Below are 20061 nucleotides of genomic sequence, written 5' to 3' on the forward strand. Positions count from 1 at the left end.
TCTCTAGTCGGTGCTGGCACCAGAGAAACATCTTCCTGAGTTGTGCTACTCTCCGGTTCAAGAGGCAGTACTTCATCAAGTTCTACTTTCCTCCCACTTACTTCTTTCGAGAGAAATTGTTTCTCCAGAAAGGACCCGTTCTTGGCAACAAAGATCTTGCCTTCAGATCTGAGGTAGAAGGTATGCCCAATGGTTTCCTTAGGGTATTCTATGAAGACGCATTTTTCGGACTTGGGTTCGATCTTTTCAGGTTGAAGTTTCTTGACATAAGCATCGCATCCCCAAACTTTTAGAAACGACAGCTTAGGTTTCTCCCCAAACCATAATTCATATGGCATCGTCTCAATGGATTTAGATGGTGCCCTATTTAAAGTGAATGTGGCTGTCTCTAAAGGGTATCCCCAAAATGATAGCAGCAAATCGGTAAGAGACAACATAGATCGCACCATATCCAATAGAGTGCGATTATGACGTTCGGACACACCATTACACTAAGGTGTTCCAGGCGGCGTGAGTTGTGAAACAATTCCACATCTCCTTAAGTGTGTACCAAACTCGTGACTCAAATATTCTCCCCCACGATCTGATCGTAAGAACTTTATTTTTCTGTCACGTTGATTCTCCACATCACTTTGGAATTCCTTGAACTTTTCAAAGGTCTGAGACTTGTGTTTCATTAAGTAGACATACCCATATCTACTTAAGTCATCAGTGAGGGTGAGAACATAACAATAGCCACCACGAGCCTCAACGCTCATTGGACCGCACACATCAGTATGTATGATTTCCAAAAAGTTGGTTGCTCGCTCCATTGTTCCGGATAACAGAGTTTTGGTCATCTTGCCCATGAGGCATGGTACGCACATGTCAAATGATTCATAATCAAGATACTCCAAAAGTCCATCTGCATGGAGCTTCTTCATGCGTTTGACACCAATGTGACCAAGGCAGCAGTGCCACAAGTATGTGGGACTATCATTATTAACCTTACATCTTTTGGTATTCACACTATGAATATGTGTAACATCACATTCAAGATTCAATAAGACTAAACCATTGACGAGCGGGGCATGACCATAAAACATATCTCTGATATAAATAGAACAACCATTATTCTCGGATTTAAATGATTAGCCATCTCGCATTATACGAGATCCAGATACAATGTTCATGCTCAAAACTGGCACTAAATAACAATTATTGAGGTTTAAAACTAATCTCGTAGGTAAATTTAGAGGTAGCATGCCGATGGCGATCACATCGACCTTGGAACCATTCCCGACGCGCATCGTCACCTCATCCTTTGCCATTCGCCGCTAATTCCGCATCTCCTGTTTTGAGTTACAAATATGAGCAACGGCACTGGTATCAAATACCCAGGAGCTACTACAACTACTGGTAAGGTACACATCAATAAAGTACTTGGGGCAGTTCCGCTTATAGTGACCATTTGCCTTGCAATAAAAGCACTGAGTCTCATGCTTGGGTCCATTGTTTGGCTTCTTCCCGGCAACTGATCTATCGGCCATGGCAACTCCCTTATCCATCCATCTCGAAGTTCTTTTTACCCTTGCCTTTCTTGAAACTAGTGGTCTTATTCACCATCAACAGTTGATGTTCCTTTTTGATTTCCACCTCCACTGATTTCAGCATTGAATATAGCTCAGGAATGGATTTCTCCATCCCCTGCATATTGAAGTTCATCACAAAGCTCTTGTAGCTAGGTGGGAGCGACTGGAGGATCCTGTCAATGACTGAGTCATCTGGGAGATTAACTCCCAACTGAGAAAACGGTTGTGTAACCCGGACATAGTGAGTATGTGCCCACTGATAGAACTGTTCTCCTCCATCTTACAACTATAGAACTTGTCAGTGACTTCATATCTCTTGACCCGGGCATGAGCTTGGAAAACCATTTTCAGCTCTTGGAACATCTCATATGCTCCATGCTACTCAAAATGCTTTTGGATCCCCGGTTCTAAGCTATAAAGCATGCCGCACTGAACCAGGGAGTAATCATCACTACGTGACTGCCAAGCGTTCATAACGTCTTGAGTTGCTAGGAAAATGGGTGCTTCACCTAGTGGTGCTTTTAGGACATATGCTTTCTTGGCAGCTATGAGGATGATCCTCAAGTTCCGGACCCAGTATGTATAGTTGCCACCATCGTCTTTCAGCTTGGTTTTCTCTAGGAACGCATTGAAGTTGAGGGCAACATTAGCGTGGGCCATTTGATCTACAAGACATATTGCAAAGATTTTAGACTATGTTCATGATAATTAAGTTCATCTAATCAAATTATTTAATGAACTCCCACTCAGATAGACATCCCTCTAGTCATCTAAGTGTTACATGATCCGAGTCAACTAGGCCATGTCCGATCATCACGTGAGATGGACTAGTCATCATCGGTGAACATCATCATGTTGATCATATCTACTATACGACTCATGTTCGACCTTTCGGTCTCTTGTGTTCCGAGGCCATGTCTGTACATGCTAGGCTCGTCAAGTCAACCAAAGTGTTTTGCACGTGTAAATCTGGCTTACACCAGTTGTATGCGAATGTTAGGATCTATCACACCTGATCGTCACGTGGTGCTTCAAAACAACGAACTTTCGCAACGGTGCACAGTTAGGGGGAACACTTTCTTGAAATTTTATGAGGGATCATCTTATTTATCCTACCGTCGTTCTAAGAAAATAAGATGTAAACATGACAAACATCACATGCAAATCATAAAGTGACATGATATGGCCAATATCATCTTGCGCCTTTGATCTCCATCTTGAGGCACGGCATGATCACCTTCGTCACCGGCATGACACCACGATCTCCATCATCGTGTCTTCATGAAGTTATCTCGCCAACTATTACTTCTACTACTATGGATAACGGGTTAGCAATAAAGTAAGGTAATTACATGGCGTTATTCAATGACACACAGGTCATACAATAAATTAAGACAACTCCTATGGCTCTTGCCGGTTGTCATACTCATCGACATGCAAGTCGTGATTCCTATTACACGAACATGATCAATCTCATACATCACATATCATTCATCACATTCTTTTGGCCATATCACATCACATAGCATACCCTGCAAAAACAAGTTAGACGTCCTCTAATTGTTGTTGCATGTTTTACGTGGCTGCTATGGGTTTCTAGCAAGAACGTTTCTTACCGATGCATAAGCCACAATGGTGATATGCAATTGCTATTTACCCTTCGTAAGGATCCTTTTCAACGAATCCGATCCGACTAAAGTGGGAGAGACTGGCACCCGCTAGCCACCTTTATGCAACAAGTGCATGTCAGTCGGTGGAACCTGTCTCACGTAAGCGTACGTGTAAGGTCGATCTGGGCCGCTTCATCCCACAATACCGCCGAAACAAGATAGGACTAGTAACAGTAAGCAAATTGAACAAACCAACGCCCACAACTACTTGTGTTCTACTCGTGAATAGACTCTACGCAATAGAACTAACTCGTGATGCCACTGTTGGGGAACGTAGCAGAAATTCAAAATTTTCTACGCATCAGCAAGATCAATCTATGGAGATTCTAGCAACAAGAGAGGGAGAGGATGAGCATCTTCATAACTTTGAAGATCGCTAAGAGGAAGCGTCACTAGAACGCGGATGAGGGAGTCGTACTTGCGGCGATTAAAATCGCGGAAGATCCGATCTAACACTGAATGGACAGCGCCTCCGAGTTCAACACACGTACAGCCCGGGGGCGTCTCCTCCTTCTTGATCCAGCAAGGGGAAAGGAGAAGTTGAGGGAGAGCTCCGACACCATGTCGGCATGGTGGAGGAGCTTGCAGTTCTCCGGTAGGGCTTCGCCAAGCACTACGGAGGAGGAGATGAAGTTGGGGAGGGAAGGGCTGCGCCAGGGGAAGGGTATGGCAGCCCTTCCACCCCCACTATTTATAGGGGGAAGGGGAGAGGGGGGCGGACCCCTTAGATCTCATCAAAGGGGGGCAGCGGCCAAGGGGAAGAGCTTGCCCCCCAAGTTGGTGGGAGGCCCCCCCACCCCCTAGGGTTTTCAACCCTAGGCGTCTTGGGCCCTTGGGGGGCGCACCAGCCCCCTAGGGGGCTGGTTTGCACCCTTGTTCAGCCCATGTAGTCCCCTGTGGCAGGTGCACCCACCCGTTGGACCCCCAGACACCTTCCGGTGGTCCCGGTACAATACCGGTAACCACCGAAATTATTCCGGTGAGTGAAACTTGACTTCCCATATATAAATCTTTACCTCCAGACCATTTCGGAACTCCTCATGATGTCCGGATCTCATCCGGGACTACGAACAATATTCGGTAACCGCACATTAATTCACATAACAACTCTAGATTCACCGAACCTTAAGTGTGTAGACCCTACGGGTTCGAGAATCACGCAATCATGACCGAGATAGCTCTCCGGCCAATAACCAACAGCGGGATCTGGATACCCATGTTGGCTCCCACATGTTCCACGATGATCTCATCGGATGAACCACGATGTCGGGGATTCGATCAATCCCGTATGCAATTCCCTTTGTCAATCAGTACGTTACTTGCCCGAGATTCAATCATCGATATCCCAATACCTAATTCAATCTCGTTACCGGCAAGTCACTTTACTCGTTCCGTACTGCATGATCTCGTGACTAACTTCTTAATCACTATGAGCTCATTATGATGATGCATTACCGAGTGGGCCCAGAGATACCTCTCCGTCATATGGAGTGACAAATCCCAGTCTCGATTCGTGCCAACACAACAGATACTTTTGGAGATACCTGTAATGTACCTTTATAGCCACCCAGTTACGTTGTGATGTTTGGTACACCCAAAGCATTCCTATGGTATCCGGGAGTTGCACAATCTCATGGTCTAAGGAAATGATACTTGACATTAGAAAATCTTTTAGCAAACGAACTACACGATCTTGTGTTATGCTTAGGATTGGGTCTTGTCCATCACATCATTCTCCTAATGATGTGATCCCGTTATCAATGACATCTAATGTCCATAGTCAGGAAACCATGACCATCTATTGATCAACGAGCTAGTCAACTAGAGGCTCACTAGGGACATGTTGTGGTATATGTATTCACACATGTATTACTGTTTCCGATCAATACAATTACAGCATGAACAATAGACAATTATCATGAACATGGAAATATAATAATAACCATTTTATTATTGCCTCTAGGGCATATTTCCAACAAGACATACATCAAGTGTTCGCAAATCCTTAAAGACTCAATCCGATAAGACAACTTCAAAGGGAAAACTCAATCCATTACAAGAGAGTAGAGGGGGGAAACATCGTAAGATCCAACTATAACAGTAAGGCTCATGATACATCACGATCGTGCCAAATCAAGAACACGGGAGAGAGAGAGATCAAACACATAGCTACTGGTACATACCCTCAGCCCCGAGGGTGAACTACTCCCTCCTCGTCATGGAGAGTGCCGGGATGATGAAGATGGCCACCGGTGAGGGATCCCCCCTCCGCCAGGGTGCTGGAACAGGGTCCTGAGAGGTTTTTTGTGGCTACAGAGGCTTGCGGAGGCGGAACTCCCGATCTATGGTGCTCCTGGATGTTTTTGGGGTATATGGATATATTAGGCGAAATAAGTCGGTAAGGGGAGCCACGAGGGGCCCACTAGGGTGGGGGCACTCCCAGGGGGTAGGGCGCGCCTCCCTGCCTCATGGCTTCCTTGTTGCTTCCCTGCCGTCTACTCCAAGTCTCCTGGATTGCTTCCGTTCCCAAAATAACTCTCCCGAAGGTTTCATTCCGTTTGGACTCCGTTTGATATTCCTTTTCTGCGAAACATTGAAATAGGGAAAAAACAACAATATGGGCTGGGCCTCCGGTTAATAGGTTAGTCCCAAAAATTGTATAAAAGTGTATATTAAAGCCCATAAACAGCCAAAACAGGTAATATAATAGCATGGAACAATCAAAAATTATAGATACGTTGGAGACGTATCAGTTCACAACATTAGAGTTGCTTTAGCTCAATTCTTTAGAGTAAAGCTCCCCCTAGATGTGAGATCCCTCGTAAGAGGGATGAAGTAACCTTGGGTTTTGTCGATGATGACTTGATGTAGGTGTTGAAGATGTGGATGCTCAATGTTGTTGTAGATCATTTGGAGCAACCCATTGGAGTGAGTTGCACTTTCAATACCTACACGGGTTAGTCCCACAAGGAACAAACAAGGATATCCGTAGACATAGAGTGATGCACACACAAGATGATTGTTGGGGAACATTGCAGAAAATAAAAAAATTCTACGCTTCACCAAGATCAATCTATGGAGTTCATCTAGCAACGAGAGAGAGGAGTGTATCTACATACCCTTGTAGATCGCGAGCGGAAGCGTTCAAGAGAACGGGGTTGAGGGAGTCGTACACGTCGTGATCCAAATCATCGATGATCCTAGTGCTGAAGGACAGCACCTCCGTGTTCAACACACGTACGGTTGGGGAAGACGTCTCCTCCTTCTTGATCCATCAAGGGGGAAGGAGAGCTTGATGGAGATCCAGCAGCACGATGGCGTGGTGGTGGATGCAGCAGCGATCTCGGCAGGGCTTCGCCAAGCTCTACGAGAGGGAGAGGTGTAGCAGAGGGAGAGTTAGGCGCCAGGAGCATGGGGTGCACAGCCCTCGCTCGCCCTGCCCCCCTCTTTTTATATAGGGCCCCTAGGGGGGCGCCGGCCCTAGGAGATCCAATCTCCAAGGGGGGGGCGGCGGCCAAGGGGGTGGCTTGCCCCCAAGCCAAGTGGAGGCGCCCCCACCCCTAGGGTTTCCAACCCTAGGCATAGGGGGGCCAAGGGGGGGTGCACCAGCCCACCAGGGGCTGGTTCCCCTCCCACTTCAGCCCATGGGGCCCTCCGGGATAGGTGGCCCCACCCGATGGACCCCCGGGACCCTTCCGGTGGTCCCGGTACAATACCGGTGACCTCTGAAACTTTCCCGATGGCCGAAACTGGACTTCCTATATATAATTCTTCACCTCCGGACCATTCTGGAACTCCTCGTGACGTCCGGGGTCTCATCCGGGACTCCGAACAACTTTCGTGTTAATGCATACTAATATCTCTACAACCCTAGCGTCAACGAACCTTAAGTGTGTAGATCCTATGGGTTCGGGAGACATGCAGACATGACAGAGAGGACTCTCCGGTCAATAACCAACAGCGGGATCTGGATACCCATGTTGGCTCCCACATGATCCTCGACGATCTCATCGGATGAACCACTATGTCGAGGATTCAAGTAATCCCGTATACAATTCCCTTTGTCAATCGGTACGTTACTTTCCCGAGATTCGATCGTCGGTATCCCAATACCTCATTCAATCTCGTTTCCGGCAAGTCACTTTACTTGTTCCAGAATGCATGATCCCATGACTAACTACTTAGTCACTTTGAGCTCATTATGATGATGCATTACCGAGTGGGCCCAGAGATACCTCTCCGTCATACGGAGTGACAAATCCCAGTCTCGATCCGTGTCAACCCAACAGATACTTTCGGGGATACCCATACTATACCTTTATAGTCACCCAGTTATGTTGTGACGTTTGGTACACCCAAAGCACTCCTACGGTATCCGGGAGTTACACGATCTCATGATCTAAAGAAAAGATACTTGACATTGGAAAAGCTCTAGCAAACGAACTACACGATCTTGTGCTATGCTTAGGATTGGGCCTTGTCCATCACATCATTCTCCTAATGATGTGATCCTGTTATCAACGACATCCAATGCCCATAGTCAGGAAACCATGACTATCAGTTGATCAACGAGCTAGTCAACTAGAGGCTCACTAGGGACATATTGTGGTCTATGTATTCACACATGTATTACAATTTCTGGATAACACAATTATAGCATGAATAATAGACAATTATCATGAACAAGGAAATATAATAATAATCATTTTATTATTGCCTCTAGGGCATATTTGCAACAGTCTCCCACTTGCACTAGAGTCAATAATCTAGTTACATTGTGATGAATCGAACACCCTAGAGTTCTGGTGTTGATCATGTTTTGCTCGCGGAAGAGGTTTAGTCAATGGATCTGCGACATTCAGATCCGTATGCACTTTGCAAATATCTATGTCTCCATCTTGAACATTTTCACGAATGGAGTTGAAATGACGCTTGATGTGCCTGGTCTTCTTGTGAAACCTGGGCTCCTTGGCAAGGGCAATAGCTCCAGTGTTGTCATAGAAGAGAGTGATCAGCCCCAACGCATTGGGTATGACTCCTAGGTCGGTGATGAACTCCTTCATCCATATTGCTTCATGTGCTGCCTCTGAGGCTGCCATGTACTCCGCTTCACATGTAGATCCCGCCACGATGCTTTGCTTGCAACTGCACCAGCTTACTGCCCCTCCATTCAAAATATACACGTATCCGGTTTGTGACTTAGAGTCATCCAGATCTGTGTCGAAGCTAGCGTCGACGTAACCCTCTACGACGAGCTCTTCGTCACCTCCATAAACGAGAAACATATCCTTAGTCCTCTTCAGGTACTTCAGGATATTATTGACCGCTGTCCAGTGTTCCTTGCCGGGATTACTTTGGTACCTTCCTACCAAACTTACGGCAAGGTTTACATCACGTCTGGTACACAGCATGGCATACATAATAGACCCTATGGCTGAGGCATAGGGGATGACACTCATCTCTTCTTTATCTTCTGCCGTGGTCGGGCATTGAGCCGAGCTCAATCTCACACCTTGCAATACAGGCAAGAACCCTTTCTTGGACTGATCCATATTGAATTTCTTCAATATCTTATCAAGGTATGTGCTTTGTGAAAGATCTATGAGGCATCTCGATCTATCTCTATAGATCTTGATGCCTAACATGTAAGCAGCTTCTCCAAGGTCCTTCATTGAAAAACACTAACTCAAGTAGGCCTTAATGCTGTCCAAAAGTTCTATATCATTTCCCATCAAAAGTATGTCATCCACATATGATATGAGAAATGCTACAGAGCTCCCACTCACATTCTTGTAAACGCGGGCTTCTTCATAAGTCTGCATAAACCCAAAAGCTTTGATCATCTCATCAAAGCGAATGTTCCAACTCCGAGATGCTTGCACCAGCCCATAAATGGATCGCTGGAGTTTGCCTACCTTGTTAGCATTCTCTGGATCGACAAAACCTTCCGGCTGCATCATATACAGTTCTTCCTTAAGATAGCCATTAAGGAATGCCGTTTTGACGTCCATTTGCCATATCTCATAATCATAGTATGCGGCAATTGCTAACATGATTCGGACGAACTTCAGCTTCGCTACGGGAGAGAAAGTCTCATCATAGTCAACCCCTTGAACTTGCCGATAACCCTTAGCGACAAGTCGAGCTTTATAGATGGTAACATTACCATCCGCGTCCGTCTTCTTCTTAAAGATCCATTTATTTTCTATCGCTCGCCGATCATCGGGCAAGTCTGTCAAAGTCCATACTTTGTTTTCATACATGGATACTGTCTCGGATTGCATGGCTTCAAGCCATTTGTTGGAATTTGGGCCCGCCATCGCTTCTTCATAGTTTGAAGGTTCACCGTTGTCTAACAACATGATTTCTAGGACAGGGTTGCCATACCACTCTGGTGTGGAACGTGTCCTTGTGGACCTACGAAGTTCAGTAGCAACTTGATCCGAAGTACCTTGATCATCATCATTAATTTCCTCTCCAGTCGGTGTAGGCACCACAGGAACATCTTCCTGAGCTGCACTACTTTCCGGTTCAAGAGGCAGTACTTCATCGAGTTCTACTTTCCTCCCACTTACGTCCTTCGAGAGAAACTCTTTCTCCAGAAAGGACCCGTTCTTGGAAACAAAGATCTTGCCTTTGGATCTAAGGTAGAAGGTATACCCAATGGTTTCCTGAGGGTATCCTATGAAGACGCATTTTTCCGACTTAGGTTCGAGCTTTCAGGTTGAAGTTTCTTGACATAAGCATCGCATCCCCAAACTTTTAGAAACGACAGCTTAGGTTTCTTCCCAAACCATAATTCATACGGTGTCGTCTCAATGGATTTAGATGGTGCCCTATTTAAAGTAAATGTAGCTGTCTCTAGAGCGTATCCCCAAAATGATAGCGGTAAATCGGTGAGTGACATCATAGATCGCACCATATCCAATAGAGTGCGATTACGACGTTCGGACACACTGTTACGCTGAGGTGTTCCAGGCGGCGTGAGTTGTGAAACAATTCCACATTTCCTTAAGTGCGTACCAAATTCATGACTTAAATATTCTCCTCCACGATCTGATCGTAAGAACTTTATTTTTCGATCACGTTGATTCTCTACCTCATTCTGAAAGTCCTTGAACTTTTCAAAGGTCTCAGACTTGTGTTTCTTCAAGTAGACATACCCATATCTACTTAAGTCATCAGTGAGAGTGAGAACATAACGATATCCTCTGCGAGCCTCAACGCTCATTGGACCGCACACATCAGTATGTATGATTTCCAATAAGTTGGTTGCTCGCCCCATTGTTCCGCAGAACGAAGTCTTGGTCATTTTGCCCATGAGGCATGGTTCGCATGTGTAAAATGATTCATAATAGAGAGACTCTAAAAGTCCATTAGCATGGAGTTTCTTCATGCGCTTGACACCAATGTGACCAAGGCGGCAGTGCCACAAGTATGTGGGACTATCATTATCAACCTTACATCTTTTGGTATTCACACTATGAATATGTGTAACATCATGTTCAAGATTCATAAAGAATAAACCATTGACCAGCGGGGCATGACCATAAAACATATATCTCATATAAATAGAACAACCATTATTCTCGGACTTAAATGAGTAGCCATCTCGTATTAAACGAGATCCAATTACAATGTTCATGCTCAAAGCTGGCACTAAATAACAATTATTGAGGTTTAAAACTAATCCCGTAGGTAAATGTAGAGGTAGCATGCCGACGGCGATCACATCGACCTTGGAACCATTCCCGATGCGCATCGTCACCTCGTCCTTCGCCAGTCTCCGCTTATTCCGCAGCTCCTGCTTTGAGTTACAAATATGAGCAACCGCACCGGTATCAAATACCTAGGAGCTACTACGAGTACTGGTAAGGTACACATCAATTACGTGTATATCACATATACCTTTAGTGTTGCCGGCCTTCCTGTCCGCTAAGTATTTGGGGCAGTTCTGCTTCCAGTGATCCTTCCCTTTGCAATAAAAGCACTCAGTCTCAGGCTTGGGTCCATTCTTTGGCTTCTTCCCGGCAGCTGGTTTACCGGGCGCGGCAACTTCCTTGCTGTCCTTCCTGAAGTTCTTCTTACCCTTGCCTTTCTTGAATTTAGTGGTTTTATTGACCATCAACACTTGATGTTCCTTTCTGATTTCCACCTCCGCTGACTTCAGCATTGAAAATACTTCAGGAACAGTTTTCACCATCCCCTGCATATTGTAGTTCATCACAAAGCTCTTGTAGCTAGGTGGGAGCGACTGAATGATTCTGTCAATGACTGCCTCGTTCGGGAGGTTAATGTCTAGCTGGGACAAGCAGTTGTGCAACCCAGACATTTTGAGTATGTGCTCACTGACAGAACTATTTTCCTCCATCTTACAACTATAGAACTTGTCGGAGACTTCATATCTCTCGACCCGGGCATGAGCTTGGAAAACCATTTTCAGCTCCTCGAACATCTCATATGCTCCGTGTTGCTCAAAACACTATTGGAGCCCCGGTTCTAAGCTGTAAAGCATGCCGCACTAAACGAGGGAGTAATCATCAACACGTGACTGCCAAGCGTTCATAACGTCTTGGTTCTCTGGGATGGGTGCTTCACCTAGCGGTCCTTCTAGGATATATGCTTTCTTGGCAGCTATGAGGATGATCCTCAGGTTCCGGACCCAGTTCGAATAGTTGCTGCCATCATCTTTCAGCTTGGTTTTCTCTTGGAACGCGTTGAAGTTGAGGTTGACATGAGCGTTGGCCATTTGATCTACAAGACATTTTTGAAAATGTTTTTAGACTAAGTTCATGATAATTAATTTCATCTAATCAAATTATTTAATGAACTCCCACTCAGATTAGACATCCCTCTAGTCATCTAAGTGATACATGATCCGAGTCAACTAGGCCATGTTCGATCATCACGTGAGACGGACTAGTCATCATCGGTGAACATCTCCATGTTGATCGTATCTTCCAAACGACTCATGTTCGACCTTTTGGTCTCTTGTGTTCCGAGGCCATGTCTGTACATGCTAGGATTGTCAAGTTAACCTAAGTGTTTATGCATGTGTAAATCTGTCTTACACCCATTGTATGTGAACGTTAGAATCTATCACACCCGATCATCACGTGGTGCTTCGAAACAACGAACTTTCGCAACGGCACACAGTTAGGGGGAACACTTTCTTGAAATTATTATGAGGGATCATCTTATTTAGTACCGTCATTCTAAGCAAATAAGATGCAAAAACATGATAAACTCACATGCAATCAAATAGTGACATGATATGGCCAATATCATATAGCTCCTTTGATCTCCATCTTCGGGGCGCCATGATCATCTTCGTCACCGGCATGACACCATGATCTCCATCATCATGATCTCCATCATCGTGTCTCCATGAAGTTGCTCGCCAACTACTTCTACTACTATGGCTAACAGTTTAGCAATAAAGTAAAGCAATTACATGGCGTTTAATCATTGACACACAGGTCATACAATAATTAAGACAACTCCTATGGCTCCTGTCGGTTGTCATAGTCACCGACATGCAAGTTGTGATTCCTATTACAAGAACATGATCTCATACATCACATATATATCATTCATCACCACTTTTGGCCATATCACATCACAAGGCATATGCTGCAAAACAAGTTAGACGTCCTCTAATTGTTGTTGCATGTTTTTACGTGGCTGCAATAGGGTTCTAGCAAGAACGTTTTCTTACCTACGTGAAAGCCACAATGTGATATGCCAATTTCTATTTACCCTTCATAAGGACCCTTTTCATCGAATCCGCTCCAACTAAAGTGGGAGAGACAGACACCCGCTAGCCACCTTATGCAACTAGTGCATGTCAGTCGGTGGAACCTGTCTCACGTAAGCGTACATGTAAGGTCGGTCCGGGCTGCTTCATCCCACGATGCCGCCGAAGCAAAATAAGACTACTAGTGGCAATAAAATTGACAACATCTACGCCCACAACAAATTTGTGTTCTACTCGTGCAAAGAGAACTACGCATAGACCTAGCTTTGATACCACTATTGGGGAATGTTGCAGAAAATAAAAAAATTCTATGCTTCACCAAGATCAATCTATGGAGTTCATCTAGCAACGAGAGAGAGGAGTGCATCTACATACCCTTGTAGATCGCGAGCGGAAGCGATCAAGAGAACGGGGTTGAGGGAGTCGTACTCGTCGTGATCCAAATCACCGATGATCCTAGTGCTGAACGGACGGCACCTCCACGTTCAACACACATACGGTTGGGGAAGACGTCTCCTCCTTCTTGATCCAGCAAGGGGGAAGGATAGGTTGATGGAGATCCAGCCGCATGAAGGCTAGGTGGTGGATGCAGCAGCGATCTCGGCAGGGCTTTGCCAAGCTCTACGAGAGGGAGAGGTGTAGCAGAGGGAGAGGGAGGTGCCAGGAGCATGGGGTGCACAGCCCTCCCTTCCCCTCTTTTTATATAGGGCCCCTAGGGGGGCGGCCAATGGGGTGGCTTGCCCCCAAGCCAAGTGGAGGCGCCCCCACCCCTAGGGTTTCCAACCCTAGGCGCAGGGGGGCCTAAGGGAGGCGCACCAGCCCACCAGGGGCTGGTTCCCCTCCCACTTCAGCCCATGGGGCCCTCTGGGATAGGTGGCCCCACCTGGTGGACCCCCGAGACCCTTCCGGTGGTCCCGGTAGAATACCGATGACCCCTGAAACTTTCTCGATGGCCAAAACTGGACTTCCTATATATAATTCTTCACCTCCAGACCATTCCGGAACTCCTCGTGACGTCCAAGATCTCATCCGGGACTCCGAACAACTTTCGGGTTACTACATACTAATATCTCTACAACCCTAGCATCACCGAACCTTAACTGTGTAGACCCTACGGGTTCGGGAGACATGCAGACATGACCGAGACGACTCTCCGGTCAATAAAAAACAGCGGGATCTGTATACCCATGTTGGCTCCCACATGCTCCTCGATGATCTCATCGGATGAACCACTATGTTGAGGATTCAAGTAATCCTGTATACAATTCCCTTTGTCAATCGGTACGTTACTTGCCCGAGATTCGATCGTCGGTATCCCAATACCTCGTTCAATCTCATTACCGGCAAGTCACTTTACTCGTTCCATAATGCTTGATCCCGTGACTAACTACTTAGTCACTTTGAGCTCATTATGATGATGCATTACCGAGTGGGCCCAGAGATACCTCTCCGTCATATGGAGTGACAAATCCCAGTCTCGATCCCCAACAGATACTTTCGCTGATACCCGTAGTATACCTTTATAGTCACCCAGTTATGTTGTGACATTTGGTACACCCAAAGCACTCCTAAGGTATCCGGGAGTTACACGATCTTATGGTCTAAGGAAAAGATACTTGACATTGGAAAGCTCTAGCAAACGAACTACACGATCTTGTGCTATGCTTAGGATTGGGTCTTGTCCATCACATCATTCTCCTAATGATGTGATCCCGTTATCAACGACATCCAATGCCCATAGTCAGGAAACCATGACTATCAGTTGATCAACGAGCTAGTCAACTAGAGGCTCACTAGGGACATATTGTGGTCTATGTATTCACACATGTATTACGATTTCCGGATAACACAATTATAGCATGAATAATAGACAATTATCATGAACAAGGAAATATAATAATAATCATTTTATTATTGCCTCTAGGGCATATTTCCAACAATGATGTCCATGAAAGCATAGGTTACCTTGTCCCTTGTCTTACCAACAATAGGGTTTGTGACTCCTTGAACTAGTGCAAGATGTGGAAGTAGATTGCACTTGTCCTTGCCAAAATGATATGAGTGAAGTATATTGGCGAAGTCACCCTCAAGAACTCTCTAGTCCTTCTTTGGGATCCACATCATCTTGATGGGAATCCTTGGGGTTGTGGTGGAACTTTATGAAGTAGAACTTGATGTAGTCTTAGGAACCCACTTGACCAAGGCCTTGGGAGCTTCTTCAAATGCATCAATCTCCTCTTGAAGCTTGTCCTTGCCTTTTTGCTTGTGGTCTTGTGGTGGAAGATCATCTTGAGCTTGTGTCCCTTAGAAAGAAGTATGGTCATACTTCTCTTGCTGGGGAACAAACTTCGTCTTGGGGTATTGATCTTCTTCCCACTCAACTCCATTGGCATTGAACTTTGGTTCAAAACCAACACCTTGATTCTTCAGGTGCCTTCCTTGCTTGCATACAATTTCCTCAAATTGCTTACTTCCGACAAGGCTCTTGTAGACACCTTTCTCTATAATTCCCTTCAATAAGCTCTTTTCTTGCTAAGTGTAACTTGGCTAAGAGAATCATTAGTGGAATCAAGAGAACTACTAGAAGCAACAACATTGGATTTAGCATGATTATTATTACTACTAGAAGGAGAATCTTTCTTACTCTTATTGCTAGACTTTACTTGTGGCATGTAAGTAGATAAGAGTAAACGCTTGGCAATGTAAGAAGAACTTTTCTTGCGAAGATCATCATTGATTGCCTCTAAAAACTCATGTTCTTTCTCAAGGTTGAGCTTTTCAAAGCATAACTTCTCATGAGTCTTTAAAAGTTCTCTATGATCTTCCAAGGTAGTTTCATGAGCTAACTTAAGGGTGTTTAGTTCTTTAGTTAGACGCTCAATATTCTCCTTATCATTGTCATTCATTTTATCTTGATTAGCATGATTAATTGACGTTTCATCATAGTATTCATCATTAGAGTTGTCAACAAGTAAATCATCATCACCTAACAACTCATCTTCATCACTATTGAAATCAACATACTCGGGGTGTGATACCTTTGGGCCTTTAGCCATGAAGCCTCTTCCAATTCCTTCATTTGGTGAGTCAAATATGTCGTAGGAGTTGGTTGACATAAGTACTAGACCGGCAACACCTTCATCTTGAGTATATTTGGAGTTGGAGTGATAGCTTCTCTCGGAGTGATGGTCAGAGTCGGAGCCGGATACCCATTCACCAACATGAGCTTGATGTCTTCGTTTTGTGTAGCTCTTTGATGATTTGTCCTTCCTTTCCGAATCCTTGCTTCTCCGGGAGGTTCTTCGTTCATAACGATCATCTCTACTCCTTCTCTCTCTTGGTGGTGATTCTTCTCTTCTACTTCTTCTTTTAGGTGAATCTTCTCTCCTTTTTTAAGGAGCTGTACAGTCATTGGAGTAGTGTCCGGGTCTTCCACAATTGTAGCAATTACGTTCATGACTCGAAGATCTTTTATCATTCTAGGACCTTGACTTGGAGCTTCTTTCCTTCCTTATACTCTTGTAGAACTTTTTGAAGTTTTTCACCATTAAGCTCAATTCCTCATTGAAGGTTTATTTCTCACTTGATGATGTAGGAGCATCACATGAGGCTTTGTAAGCACCACTTGACTTGTTGTGAAGCTCTTCCTTATCCTTGAGTGACATCTCGTGAGCAACAATTCTTCCAATGACTTCTGTTGGCTTGAGATCTTTGTAATTGGGCATCATTTGGATCAATGTGCACACGGTATCATATTTTCCATCCAAGGCTCTTAGAATCTTCTTGATGATGAATTCATCGATCATCTCTTCACTTCCTAAGACGACAATCTCATTTGTGATGAGAATAAGCCTAGAGTACATTTCAGCGACACCTTCACCATCCTTCATTTTGAATTTGTCAAGTTGACTTTGAAGCACATCCAATTTCGATTCCTTGACGGAGTTGGTACCTTCGTGCATATCAATCAAAGTATACCAAATTTCCTTTGCATTCTCAAGGCGGCTGATTTTTTTGAATTCTTCGGGGCACAATCCGTTGTAAAAACATCACAAGCTTGAGCGATGTATTGTAGCATCTTCAACTCTTCCGCGGTAGCTTCACGGTTCAGTTCTCTCCCATCGAAGAATTTACCTTGCTAGCCAATACACACAATAGCTCAAACGGCAGGGTTATGTCCAAGAATATGCATTTTCATCTTATGCTTCCAACTAGAAAAATTAGTACCATCAAAGTAAGGACCTCTACGGTGGTAATTTCCCTCGCTAGACGCCATATTCTCCTAGGTTGTGAAACCAAGGCTATGATCACCAAAAGCTATGGAAATCAAGGCAAATGGAGACCAATAAGCTTTGATACCAACTGTAGGATCAAAAGTATGTCTAGAGGGGGGTGATTAGACTACTTGACCAAATAAAACTTAACCTTTTCCCAATAATAGTTCTTGGCAGATTTTAACAACTTAGCACAAGTCAAGCAATCTTAACACAATTCAAGCAAGTATGAAAAGAGTATATAAGCAGCGAAAAGTAAAGCATGCAACTTGCAGGAATGTAGAGGGATGGGATTGGAGTGTGCAAATGCAATAGGAGACACGGATGTTTTTGGCGTGGTTCCGATAGGTGGTGCTATCGTACATCCATGTTGATGGAGACTTCAACCCATGAAGGGTAATGGTTGCACGACTCCATGGAGGGATCCACCCACGAAGGGTCCACGAAGAAGTAACCTTGTCTATCGCACCATGGCCATCGCCCACGAAGGACTTGCCTCACTGGAGTAGATCTTCATGAAGTAGGCAATCTCCTTGCCCTTACAAACTCCTTGGTTCAACTCCACAATCTTGCCAGAGGCTCCCAAGTGACACCTAACCAATCTAGGAGACACCACTCTCCAAAAGGTAATAGATGATGTGTTGATGATGAACTCCTTGCTCTTGTACTTCAAATGATAGTCTACCCAACACTCAAGTCACTCTCATAGGATTGGATTTGGTGGAAAGATGATTTGAGTGGAAAGCAACTTGGGGAAGGCTAGAGATCAAGATTCATATAGTTGGATTGGAATATCTTGGTCTCAACACATGAGTAGGTGGTTCTCTCTTAGAAAATGAGTAGTGGAAGTGTAGGAATGTTCTGATGGCTTCCCTCACGAATGAGGAGAGGGTGGAGGGGTATATATAGCCTCCACACAAAATCTAACCGTTACACACAATATACCAAACTCGGTGGGATCGCATCAAAAAGCTCGGTCAGACAGATTCAGTAGATAATGTGACCGTTAGGCAATTTCGGTGGGACCGACATGTCAACTCGGTGGGACCGATATCATTAGGGTTAGGGCATAACGTAATCTCGGTTTGACCGATTACACAAACTCGGCTGGAACGACTTTGGTAATAAGCTAACTAGAGAGTTGGTCAGGCAAACTCGGTGGGACCAATTCGCTCGTCTTGGTGGGACCGAAGCATTACGAAAAGGAAACGGAGAGTTTGCATTACAGACTCGGTGGGACCGATCGCTCATCTCGGTTAGACTGAAACGTTACCAAGGGAAACAGAGAGTTTGCAACCCCATCGCGGTGAGACCGAGATCCCTATCGGTGACACCGAAGTGACTAGGGTTTCTGGCAGTGGCTATGTCAAATGAACTCAGTGGCGCCGGATGAATCAAATCGGTGGGGCCGAATTTGACTTTTGGTTTGGGACATATGTGGATATGAGAAAGTGGTTGAGGGATTTGGAGCATATCACTAAGCATTTTGAGCAAGCAAGCCATTAACAACACCTCATCCTCTTTTAATAGTATTGTGTTTCCTATAGACTCAATGTGATCTTGGATCACTAAAATAGAAAATGTAGAGTCTTGGACTTTAGAGCTTGAGCCAATCTTTTGTCCTTAGCATTTTGAGCGGTCCACAATCCAAATCCATGCCATGTCAATCATTGAACTTTCCTGAAATATTTATCTTGAAATGGCATTAGTTCAATGAGCTATATGTTGTTAATCATTACCAATACCACCCAGGGATAGTTGCACTTTCAATGGTGCAATTGATGTTGATTGATGCACACGATCGTAGAGTGAGAGGTGTATCCCGGCTCATCTGTCTTTCTTGGGTGCTTGGAGCAAGTCGCTGTCAGGGATTACAGATTACAGATTCCTTTATCGTAGAAGCCTTAGCACTCCGTGAAGGAGTCGTTTTTGCTCAACTCTAAGGTTTCTCTCATGTGATCATGGAAAGTTGACTGTTTAGAGGTGGTTAATCTCTTCTGTCACACATTAATTCTTGTTCGATTATTGTGCCAATCTTAGATGAAAGTGGGGAAAGGTTTCTAGTCTTGCTTCTTTCTAGATCCATCATGTAAGTAGGATTAATAATAGAGGCGTAGATCAATGTGCTAAGATAGCTCACACATAGGTCTTGTCAGACGTTTGGCTATATAAGATCCCTGATTTTCTGGTTCACAGCCTATTGGCTGATATTAACTATATAAGTACAAGTACATCAATAAAGTTCCCTTGGTTCTATTAAAAAAAAGATGACGCTACCGTCACCCGACTAATCTTTTGTAAAGATTCGCCAGGTTAACAGTAGTACGAGTTGTCCCATGTGATCCGTCCGATCATTGCAACACGGATCATTTTGCATCACCCATTGCAACATGGACCATGTTATGGTCACTCGTTGCAACATGAACCATGTTGCGGTAACCATCTATTGCAACAAGGGTCATGTTGCGGTCATCTCCAGCTCCCTCCACAAACACCACCGCTCATAAGTGTGAGCATGTTGCAGACATTGAAACAGATGGTCTTGCCATGGTGCTTGCACCAGTCAATGTTGGGACGAGCGGTGACAGTCACGGAGTGAGCTTAAAGTGCGAGTGCCTAGGAGCTGTTGGTGGAGATCGCCATGGAAGATTGGCGAGATGCGAGAGGGGTAGTGGGATTGAGGGAATCATGGTGTAATTGAAATGGAGGTGAGAAGGGGATAGGAGGATGCTGCCATTGGAGCCCCCTACTTGACGAAGGAGAGATGGAACGAGAGAGAGATGGAACGA

The 20061-nt window shown here is 44.8% G+C and overlaps 1 protein-coding gene across 1 annotated transcript in view; it reads left to right on the forward strand.

The window, feature by feature from the left end:
• The first annotated feature begins 19974 nt into the window (after positions 1–19974).
• LOC123138894 (putative FBD-associated F-box protein At3g50710) overlaps positions 19975–20061 on the forward strand; it is a 3225-nt gene continuing 3138 nt past the window's right edge. Inside the window, exon 1 of the mRNA XM_044558742.1 lies at positions 19975–19980. Coding sequence (XP_044414677.1) covers positions 19975–19980 — 6 coding nt within the window. The remainder of the gene's footprint in view (positions 19981–20061) is intronic.

This window comes from Triticum aestivum, chromosome 6B (assembly GCF_018294505.1).
Source record: "Triticum aestivum cultivar Chinese Spring chromosome 6B, IWGSC CS RefSeq v2.1, whole genome shotgun sequence".
Lineage (NCBI taxonomy): Eukaryota > Viridiplantae > Streptophyta > Magnoliopsida > Poales > Poaceae > Triticum > Triticum aestivum.